This window comes from Narcine bancroftii, chromosome 8 (genome assembly GCF_036971445.1).
Source record: "Narcine bancroftii isolate sNarBan1 chromosome 8, sNarBan1.hap1, whole genome shotgun sequence".
NCBI lineage: Eukaryota > Metazoa > Chordata > Chondrichthyes > Torpediniformes > Narcinidae > Narcine > Narcine bancroftii.
In genome coordinates, this window is record NC_091476.1 from 177902132 (window position 1) to 177913935 (window position 11804).

The following is an 11804-nucleotide window of genomic DNA, read 5'->3' on the forward strand; positions in this document are numbered from 1 at the left end:
TCGACTAATTGATTCAGAAAACAATCTTGAACACATTTAACGAACTCTAGCCCATCCAGCCCTCTAACTGTATGGGTATCCCAATCAATGTGAGGGAAGTTAAAATCTCCCATGATCACTACCTTATGATTCTCACACATATACGTTATCTCTCTACACATTAGTTCCTCTAGTTTTCTTGACCCATTTGGTGGTCTGTAATACACCCCTATTAGCACCCTCATGTCTCCTTCACCCCTCAATTCCACCCAAACAGCCTCACTGGACGATCCCTCCAGACCATCTTGCCACCTCATGGCAGTAACGTCCTCCTTAACAAGCAGAGCAACTCCTCCCCCTTTTTTACCCCCTGATCTATTACATCTAAAACAAATGTATCCTGGAATGTTAAGTTGCCAGTCCTGCCCCTCTTGTAGCCAGGTCTCACTAATTGCCACAATATCGTGACCCCAAGTATCTGTCCATGCTCTAAGCTCATCTACCTTGTTCAATCCATGTGTATCTGTGGGTGTGTGTGTGTGTGTGTGTGTGTCTGTGTGTGTGTGGATGTGCGTGTGCGTGGTGTTATTTATATAATATTAAGTGTGTAAGCAACTGCCTTCAGCCAAGCACCACATTGTCAGAGCCTTTTCTTCATTCCTTCTCTCTGCTGTGGAGAGGATTCATTCTGGCCTCTTGAGATACAAACTGTCCAGCCTGGACATTCCAACCTTGCCTCAAACTGACACAATGTTCCAGAAGCATTGTGCCCGACAATTACCCCAGCTCTCCAGTCAGGTGTTCATGAATACAATCCTGTTCTTGGTGTAGACATTGGTGTATGTTTCCCCAAGGAATTAAAAGACAATAAATTTTTCTATCTTGTTTTTTAATTTTGTTCTCAGTCAGCATTAATCAGTCTGTAGGATATCATTTTCCAAACATATAATTATTATAGATTTGGATGCCATCCAGTTACAGGGGATGTAGAGGGATCTGCTCCAGGGCAACATTGGGTAATCAGATAGACTCACCCAATATTTTACAAATGCTGCCAAATCTCACCCTGTGGGAATTTATCAAGCCCAGGGTAAGTTCCAAGCATGGCTGCTCTCCTCCCTGAAGTGAACCCACTTTCTTCCCTATCTACAATGGCATTAGAAGCCACCATTGATTCCATTCAGGATTGGCAGCAACACCTCATTCTGCTCACTACACTCCCCGAAGGCTGAGCTGTCGCTGCAACCTTCCCAGTCCCAGATCATACTGCACCTCACTCTGTGGTCAAACACTATGTTTACAGAATGCACGGCAATCCTAGCTCATCTTTGGCCCTTCTAGTCTATTTTCCCTCGTCTCACTGACCTGCACCGGACCCCTCCATACCCCTCCCATTAATGAATGACACAGTCCAAATTTATTACCATTGTTAAAACTGAGCTCTCATTCATCGGTTCAACTGTCAACTCATTCCACACTCACACGATTCTCTCTGCGAAGAGGTTCCCCCTCATGTTCCACTCAACCTTCCCCATTCATCTTTGACCCATGTCTTCTGGTTTGTATCTCACCTAACCTCAGTTAAAAAAAAGCCAGCTTGCTTTTTCTCTCTCTCTATATACCTCCTAATTTTGTATACCTCTATCAAACCTCCTCTCATTCTTCTACATTGCAAGGAATAAAGTCCAAATCTTTCCCTGTTAGTCACATTTCTAACTTCAGATTTATTGTCAGAGAATGTTCTTTACATACAACCCTGAGATTCGTTTTCCTGCAAGCCAGACTGAAGTTCTACTAATGGGGAGTCCAAAAACAAACTGGAAGAGAGTTACCTGGAAAACTGATGAAGGCAAGTTTGTGGATGTTGTCTGCATGGATTTCTGTACAGGGGGCCTGTACTAGTGTTCTTCCTCAGGGATCAGTGCTTTAATCATTGGTGTTTGTTATCTATATCAAAGATCTGAATAACAATGTGATAAATTGGATCAGCAAGTTTGCAGATGACTCAAAGATTGGAGGAGTTGTGGACAGTGGAAGGTTTGCAGAGGGATTTGGACCAGCTGAATAAATGGGCTGAAAAATGGAAGATGGAATTAAATGCAGAGAAGTGTGAGGTGCTGCATTTTGGAAGGAAAAACAAAGGTCGGACAAACACGGTCAATGGTCAGGCTACTGAGAGTGCAGTAGAACAGAGGGATCTGGAGACACAGATACACAATTCCCTGAAAGTAGAATCACAGGTAGACAGGGTTGTAATGAGAGCTTTTGGCATATTGGCCTTCATAAGTCAAACTATTGAATAGAGGAGTTAGGATGTTATGTTAAAGATGTATAAGAGATAGGTGAGGCCAAATCTGGAGTATTGTGTTCAGTTTTGTTCACCAAATTACAGGAAAGATATCAGTAAGGTTGAAAGAATGCAGAGAAGATTTACTGGGATGTTGTCTGTATTACGGGTTATATTAGTGTGGTTATGGGTAAATATGTCTTTAAAAGTGATCGATCGTGGGAGTTTAGTGTAGGTCTCTTCACAAACACAATAACACTTCACAAAAGACAGTAGAAAAAATGGAGTTAAGGTTAGATGTTACTATTTTGGTGAGTTAGGAGAACGTGGAAATAATGGGTCTACCTGGATAATTGGGTTTGTGGACATTGATTACAAGGTTGAACTGGGCAGTGGTTGGGAAACAACAAATTTGGAGGCCACTGAAGACAAGAAGTGACGAGATCAGGGAGGATGCTTGAGATGGTGGCGTGATATTTTATGGTGGAGTCCTGTTCTGACATCCAGAAACATTTTTGTATTTTTCCCACAATATATTCCATCTGATCCTACTGACTGGTCTCTGTAGGCAAGACAATTCACAGTCATATAACCATATAACCATATAACCACTTACAGCTCAGAACAGGCCAGTTCAGCCCTACTAGTCCATGCATAACAAATCCCCACCCTCCTAGTCCCACTGACCAGCACCCGGTCCATACCCTCCAGTCCTCTCCTATCCATGTAACTATCCAGTCTTTCCTTAAATGTAACCAATGATCCCGCCTCGACCACGTCTGTCGGAAGCTCATTCCACATCCCTACCACCCTTTGCATAAAGAAATTTCCCCTCATGTTCCCCTTATAATTTTCCCCTTCAATCTTAAACCATGTCCTCTAGTTTGAATCTCCCCCACTCTTAATTGAAAAAGCCTTTCCACGTTTACTCTGTGTTTAAAATCTTAAACACCTCTATCAATTCCCCTCTCAATCTTCTACGCTCCAGAGAAAAAAGCCCCAGTCTGCACAACCTTTCCCTGTAACTCAGACCCTGAAATCCTGTCAACATTCTCGTGAACCTTCTCTGCACTCTCTCTATTTTGTTTATATCTTTCCTATAATTTGGTGACCAAAACTGTCCACAGTACTCCAAATTTGGCTTCACCAATGCCTTGTACAATTTCATCATAGCCTTCCTACTCTTGAATTCAATACTCCAATTTATGAAGGCCAACATTCCAAATGCCTTCTTCACCACACCATCTACCTGAGTATCAGCCTTGAGGGTACTATTTACCATCACTCCTAAATCCCTTTGTTGCTCTGCACATCTCAATAGCCTACCATTTAATGCATATGACCTATTTAGATTTGCCTTTTCAAAAATGTAACACCTCACACTTATCTGTATTAAATTCCATCAGCCATTTTTCAGGCCACACCTCCAGCCTTCCTAAATCACATTTTAATCTACGGTAATCGTCCTCACTGTCCACAACACCACCAATCTTTGTATCATCTGCAAACTTGCTTATCCAATTCTCCACCCCTACTTCCAGATCGTTAATATATATAACAAACAATAGTGGACCGAGGACAGATCACTGAGGAACTCCACTAGTCATCGGCCTCCAATTGGACAAACAATTTTCTACCACTACTCTCTGACACCTCCCATCCAACCATTGCTGAATCCATTTCACTACCTCCTCCTTTATACCTAATGCCACCACCTTTTATCCTAACCTCCTGTGGGGAACTTTGTCAAAAGCTTTACTAAAGTCTAAATAGACAACATCCACAGCTTTCCCTTCATCATCCTTTTTTGTAACCCCCCTCAAAAAACTCAATCAGGTTTGTCAAGCATGATCTACCCCTGACAAAACCATGCTGATTACTCCCTAGCAATCCCTGTACCTCCAAATATTTGTAAATACCATCCCTCAGAACACTTTCCATCAACTTGCCCACCACAGACATCAGACTCACGGGCCTATAATTCCCAGGTTTACATTTAGACCCTTTCTTAAACAGAGGAACCACATGCCCCACCCTCCAATCCTTTGGCACTACCCCCGTGGCCAGTGACATCCTAAATATCTCTGTTAATGGCCCCACTAACTTATCCCTCACTAATCTTTTACTTTTAATGTACTTATAGAAACCCTTTGGATTTATTTTTACTCTGTCTGCCTAAGCCTCTTCGTGCCTTTTTTTGGCCTTTCTAATTTCTTTCGTAAGATTCCTTCTACACTCCTTGTAGTCCTCCTTCAAATTGTCAGCTCTCTGTTCTTTATACCTCTTGTACACCTCCCTTTTTCTCCTAACCAAATTTCCAATATTCCTCAAAAACCAAGCCTCCCTATGACTTCCAGTCTTTCCTTTGATCCTCACTGGGACTTAACTACTCTGTACCCTCAAAATTTCTTTTTTGAATGTCCTCCATTTTTCATTTACATCCTTACCTGAAAATATCCTGTCCCACTCAATACTCCCCAAATCCCTTCTTATTCCTTTGAAATTTGCTCTTCTCCAATCCAGAACCTCAACTTTAGGCCCCTCCTTGCTCTTCCCTAAAACTACCTTAAAACTAACAGAATTATGATCACTAGACCCAATTGGATCTCCAACATTAATGTCTGATACCTGACCTAGCTCGTTCCCTAACAGGAGATCCAGTATTACACTGTCCCGAGTCGGTTCTTCGACTAATTGATTCAGAAAACAATCTTGAACACATTTAACGAACTCTAGCCCATCCAGCCCTCTAACTGTATGGGTATCCCAATCAATGTGAGGGAAGTTAAAATCTCCCATGATCACTACCTTATGATTCTCACACATATACGTTATCTCTCTACACATTAGTTCCTCTAGTTTTCTTGACCCATTTGGTGGTCTATAATACACCCCTATTAGCACCCTCATGTCTCCTTCACCCCTCAATTCCACCCAAACAGCCTCACTGGACGATCCCTCCAGACCATCTTGCCACCACATGGCAGTAACGTCCTCCTTAACAAGCAGAGCAACTCCTCCCCCTTTTTTACCCCCTGATCTATCACATCTAAAACAAATGTATCCTGGAATGTTAAGTTGCCAGTCCTGCCCCTCTTGTAGCCAGGTCTCACTAATTGCCACAATATCGTGACCCCAAGTATCTGTCCATGCTCTAAGCTCATCTACCTTGTTCAATCCATGTGTATCTGTGGGTGTGTGTGTGGATGTGCGTGTGCGTGGTGTTATTTATATAATATTAAGTGTGTAAGCAACTGCCTTCAGCCAAGCACCACATTGTCAGAGCCTTTTCTTCATTCCTTCTCTCTGCTGTGGAGAGGATTCATTCTGGCCTCTTGAGATACAAACTGTCCAGCGTGGACATTCCAACCTTGCCTCAAACTGACACAATGTTCCAGAAGCATTGTGCCCGACAATTACCCCAGCTCTCCAGTCAGGTGTTCATGAATACAATCCTGTTCTTGGTGTAGACATTGGTGTATGTTTCCCCAAGGAATTAAAAGACAATAAACTTTTCTATCTTGTTTTTTAATTTTGTTCCCAGTCAGTATTAATCAGTCTGTAGGATCTCATTTTCCAAACATATCATTATTATAGATTTGGATGCCATCCAGTTACAGGGGATGTAGAGGGATCTGCTCCAGGGCAACATTGGGTAATCAGATAGACTCACCCAATATTATACAAATGCTGCCATATCTCACCCTGTGGGAATTTATCAAGTCCAGGGTAAGTTCCAAGCATGGCTGCTCTCCTCCTTGAAGTGAACCCACTTTCTTCCCTATCTACAATGGCATTAGAAGCCACCATTGATTCCATTCAGGATTGGCAGCGACATCTCATTCTGCTCACTACTCTCCCCGAAGGCTGAGCTCTCGCTGCAACCTGCAACCTTCCCAGTCCCAGATCATACTGCACCTCACTCTGTGGTCACACACTCTGTTTACAGAATGCTCGGCAATCCTAGCTCATCTTTGGCCTTTCTAGTCTATGCTGAACTCTCATTTTCCCTCGTCTAACTGACCTGCACCCGGACCCCTCCGTACCCCTCCCATTAATGACACAGTTCAAATTTATTTTCATTGTTAAAACTGAGCTCTCATTCATCGGTTGAGGGACAGCTGCTACCCCTCTACCATTAGACTCCTCAACAACAAACTCCATCCAAGACTCATTTAAGGACACTTGTGCATTTTATTGATCTTCTTCCATAGTTAGGGGTCAGATAGGAAGTTCTGTTGAAGTGATCGAGTAACCCAAATGATACGTTGCCGCCTTGGTGCCAGGGACCAAGATATTTCAGATCAAGTGCTCGGAATTCACAGGAGGGAGGGAGAGCAGCCCGATGTCGTTGTCCATTTAGGGACCAATGACCTGGGTAGGAAGGCTGAGGAGGTCCTTCAAGTATTGTTCAGCGAGGGGGACTAACATCTTAAGGGCAGCTTTGCTAGTCCTGTTTAGGTTGGGTGTAAACTAGATTTGCTGGGGGAAGGGAACCAGAGTGCCAGAGCAGATAGAGGAGTGGAGGAGGGTGAAGATGATGTGAAAATTGCCTGCGTCGTTAGAGTCAATGGGTTGTACCTGGTGGAAATGTTCTCATGTGCATCTATTTCAATACAAGGAGTATTGTAGGAAAGGAAGACGAGCTTAGAGCATGGATTGACACGTGGAATTATGACATTGATAGGAGAGAGAAGAGAATGAGGGAGAGGGAAAGAGAGAGATTCAGGGAAGGGGTTAACAGTAATTGGAGAAGTGAATAAGAATCCTGTGCAGTTGGAGAGTGCCCATATGATGTGTTCCTCCAATTTACAGGTAACCTCATTTTTTGGCAGAGCTGGAAGCCATCGACAAACATATCAGTGTGGGAATGGTGTGCAGAATTAAAATGGTTGAGCACTGAGAAGTCCCTATTCTTGCAGCTGACTGTGTGAATGTGCTCAATTGAACAATCTCCCAGTCTGCATCCAGTCTCCCCAGAAGGCCACAACAGGAGCACCAGATGCAGTGGACCACCCCTGCAGATTCACAAGTGTAGTGTTGATTTAGTTGGGAGGACATTTGGGGCCAAAAACGGTGATGAAGGAGCAGAAGTGGGTGTAAGTGTAGTCAGAAGGGAAGGAACTGAGGGGGGAATATTTTTAGAAGGGATGAGATAGTGGAAGTGGGGAGTTTGTGTCTCTACTGCAAAGTAACACACCCTCCCCATTGAAAAGGGCTATCTGCTCTTGGTGGCACCTGATATCTGGCAGCTAAGTAATTCATCATTATGTCTGTGGGTTGTAGGTGGCAAGCAGAAACCCCAGAGGACAGGGAGAAGGTGTAAACTGCAAGGTCAGGATCGAGGCTGGCAGTCTTTCAGCACCAGTTCCACCACCTACATCATCTCTGTGCAATATTGAACTCCACACTAGAACCGACAGCAGTATTGTACTCATTCACAGTGTCAGGGCGAATGTGCAAACTTGTCCTATTCACTGTCACAGAGATCCAGCAGAGCTGAGCAGATGAAAGTACATGAGACAGGGAAGGAAGGAAACCATTTCCTGGGTGGTCAGTGCTGATTAATTTGGGGAGACAATCAATGGTAACTGGGGCCTGAGATCAAGAGTGGGACAGCAACTCCTGGAATGGACTTCCAGATGGGGTTGGAGGAGGGGTGGTGAAGGCATGATCACATCCAAGACTCTGTTTCTGCTGACTTTACAACTTGCCATGACAGTTCTCTGGGGAGTCAACTATAGCAGAGTTTTCTCCGCCCCCTGATCCTCCCTGCAATTGGGTGTGAGTGAGTTCAGCAGATTATAAATGACAGCGGCTTGTACCCAGGCTATTGGAGCAACCCAAGGAAAGGCTGGCCTGTTGGAGACAGGATCACAGTGAGTACCAAAGGAATTAGTAGCTTCTGATTTTCTATGGAGTGACATCAACTGAAATGAACTGGAGAATTTTTGCTTTGACAGGCAGGAGACAGGATGAACCCCTTCTTTCCAATTGTTCTGGTGATCTGCATTTCCCTGTCAGGATCTGACAGTGCAGGTATGTACCTGATCTGATCGAAACAGTCATTCAAGGTGAGTCTTTGACAGTGAGACTGAGGGTCATGCAGGGCAGCAGGAGCCCAGATTCAAGATCCTTTTTATTGTAACAAAATAGATGTAATAAACTGGTCTGATCTGAGCAGCTGACTTCACCTTGTAGCCTCGAGACTCATCATCGGGAAGATCCCAGGGTCCTGTTGTGTTTGACACAACAGGAAATGGAGCACACACATTTTAAAAAGTGTCCTGAAGAAACTCATGAATGATAGTGTGTAAAAAATGGTAAGGACAGTGAATCAAGAACTCTTGAAAGTCTTTTATTTAATACTTCTCGTTTCGCTGTCTGTTCGGCAATTGTTCTGCAAAGTGTTGGGCATCTTTCAGATCTGAGAACAGTCAATTTCTTTCCCCAGGAATGAATACTTTTAATACTGCTGGGTGTCATAGATTAAAATTATAGCTTTTCTTCCATAATGTCTGCTTTGTCAAGTTAAACTTTTTTCATTTCTTTAAGAGCTCGAATATCTGTCAGTTTCAAAAATGAAAAGGTAAAGAAGAACCTAAAATTGCCAATATAGCTAGATTTTTAGAAAAATTCTATTCCATTTCTATCCAAGAAGGATGATCATTTAAAGTATCAAAATGCAATCATAATAATGGATTTTGTATATTAACTGTCCAATAACAATATCTCAAGTTTGGAAGAGACAAAACTCCGTTCCTTTTGGTTCTTTTGAAGATAAGCCTTAATTCTATGGGGCTGTTTGTCTTGCCATATATACAAAGAAATAATCAAATCTAATAGTCAAATAAGTTTCCAGAATAAAAATTGGTAATGATTGGAACATTTACAAAAATGTAGGTAAAATGTTCATTCAAATTGCATCAACACGTCCGATCATTGTCCGTACACAAGGTGAATTCTGACAATGCTCTCTTCGTCTGTTTGATTAACCTTAAAAATGTTTCCTTTAATAAAAATTCTTACAGCTCTTTGTAATTATAATTCCCAAATATTTGAACTGGTCTTTAACTATTTTGAATGGGAAATTGATCAAGATCCTTTAATGGGTAAGTAATTCACTCTTAAGAAACTTTATTTTAAACCCCAAAAACTGACTAAATTGGTCATGATTCACATGCCACTGTATCGTTTCTGTTCATGTGTTTGCCTGAATGCCTTTTGGATCCTTTAAACTTTTCATCTCCCACCTTAAGCTGATCGCTGAGATTCCCACCCTGGGAGAAAGACCCTATCTCCCTGATTTATGCATCTCTTTATTTTATTGACCACTCCGCTTTCTACGCTCCCACAATAACTGTCCAAGCTGCTCCACTCGCTCTTGCAACTAATACTCTCAAGTTCAGGCATCATAATGATGCACCCTCTCCAAAGTATCTACATTCCAAGGAGACTTTGGAATCATGGACCAATTCACCTGCAATCTATCAGAGAATATCCATTCATCGTGACTGAAGGTTCATTTGCTCAGAGAGACAGCACTGATTTGTAAAGGGTTGGTCATGGCTGTTGAATGCAATTGGATGATTTGAAAAGACCACCATCCTGAGATGTTCTTCCTCTGGAAGTCCACGTCGTGAATTAATCTCTCTACGGAGAGACTGTCGGCTACAGCCGTTGGAATTTAAGGTAATTTATTGATGTAGTCTGTGTGACAGGAAATGAAAGTGAGGATAATGAGAAGGTTAATTGATTTTCATCAACAGGATGTGAGGAGTGGGTGTCCTGCAAGGGTTACGTTAGTGTTGTGACTGTTCACTGTTTTAGATGACAACACAGCTGAGGGGCTGGAACATCATGGACCTGAGACAAGGCAGTAGATACACGTGAGAACCATGGGTTACTTTATCATCACTAGGTTAAAACCATGGAATATTAACTCCACAGAGGGGGGGATTATAACAGGCTGCACTTTGATGGCAGGGTTATAATTTCAAACTAATCTTTTACAGGTTTGAAAGGAAAATCATTGATATTTCTGACCAAAACAGACAAGGACTACGTCAAGTTGAATGCAGCTGATTTCTCCAGTTTGACCGCCTTCACTGTCTGCTTCAGGGCTGCGTCCGAAGAATCATCGCGTGATTACAGTTTGTTGTCCTACGCAACAGGCGCAAACAATAATGAACTTCTGATTTGGCAAAAAAAAACTGGGCAGCTAACATTGTATTTAAAATCCCCTGTGGTTGATATCTCCCTCCCAAAAATAGACGGCTTGCTGAGACACGTCTGTGTGACCTGGGAGTCTCAAACGGGTGTGGTAACAGCTTGGGTAAATGGGAGACGCAGTCTACAGAAGGTGGGTGGAAAGGGTTTGACTGTGAAAGGTTCAGGGGTGTTTATTCTTGGGCAAGAACAGGACAAACCCGGTGGTCATTTTGATATTAATCAGTCATTTGTGGGGGAGATTACTGACGTCAACATGTGGGACCATGTTCTAAAATCCACTGATATTGAGCTGTTAAGTCAGGGTTGTTTCAGTACAGGAGGGAACATCATTGACTGGAGCACAATTGGCTTCACGTCAGGTGGGAATGTGAAGATCGAAGACAATAATGATTGCAAATTTTAAATGTTTTGGCTGCAAAATATATTAAAATGTGCTCGGGGACCATAATGTCTCCCTAACCCTAATCCTAATGTGCTCAATATGACCGGTCTTCTCTAACTCAGATCAGCAGAAGTATGAAGTTGAGTCCAGAATAATGGGCGGTTTATAGCTGGACAGCGACACCTCAATGAGTCCTCGCAGTTTCTCGTCACCCTCACTGATGGTGGAGGTTTAAACTCAGTCCACCAGAGTCCCGGCTATTCTCTGTCACACGTTGACAGATGGTTGGGCTGGAGGAGCTGTGATGGAAAGGGTCAGACATGAACTGGGGGAAGTGCCTGTGATGGAAGCTGATCCTGCTCTTTTTTTCCATGGGACTGATTGGAGTTATTTCTGCCTCCCTCTGTAGACCCTATTTTCATGTATTTTGTTAGCTCACACTGTGTAACTATGCATCAAGCAATTGTGATTGAAGTGGAACATTCAGTATCATCGTATTAGTAAATAGCATCAAAGCAGAAAGTTTCTCGTGTTAATTTGTGTCTGTGTGCATGGATGTGTGATGTGTGGGTCTGTGTGTGTGTGGGGGTCTGTGTGTGTGCATGTGTGTGGATGTGCATGTGTGTGTGGGTGTGTGCATCTGCGTCTGTGTGTGTGTGTATGTGTGTGTGGGTGTGCATGTAGGTCTGTGTGTGTGTGTGTATGCATGTGTGGGTGTGTGTCTGTGTGTGTGTGGCATGTGCTTGTGTGCGTGGTCTTCAGTTTAAGCTTCATGCACCTTCACTTCCCACCATTAAATTGACCATGACACAGGCCAGTGGGGACCTTGACATCCTGTGTCATTGCTGACGTCTCTGTCCACATCCCACAGTCTGCACCGATCATAAACTGGAGATGGAGAGCTGGAGGAAAGAAGACAAGTGG

General features: G+C 43.0%; 1 protein-coding gene across 2 annotated transcripts in view; it reads left to right on the forward strand.

Annotated features, from left to right (window-relative positions):
• Nucleotides 1–11402, forward strand: part of LOC138741963 (C-reactive protein-like) — a 119463-nt gene extending 108061 nt beyond the window's left edge. Inside the window, exons 1-3 of one of the 2 annotated variants that reach the window (XM_069896157.1) lie at nucleotides 8044–8145; nucleotides 8230–8305; nucleotides 10282–11402. In XM_069896157.1, coding sequence (XP_069752258.1) covers nucleotides 8242–8305; nucleotides 10282–10901 — 684 coding nt within the window. In that variant the 5' untranslated portion in view covers nucleotides 8044–8145; nucleotides 8230–8241 and the 3' untranslated portion in view covers nucleotides 10902–11402. Of the gene's footprint in view, nucleotides 1–8043; nucleotides 8146–8229; nucleotides 8306–10281 lie in introns of those variants that run through there. The other variant, XM_069896158.1, reaches the window with a different exon arrangement.
• Nucleotides 11403–11804: the final 402 nt, after the last annotated feature.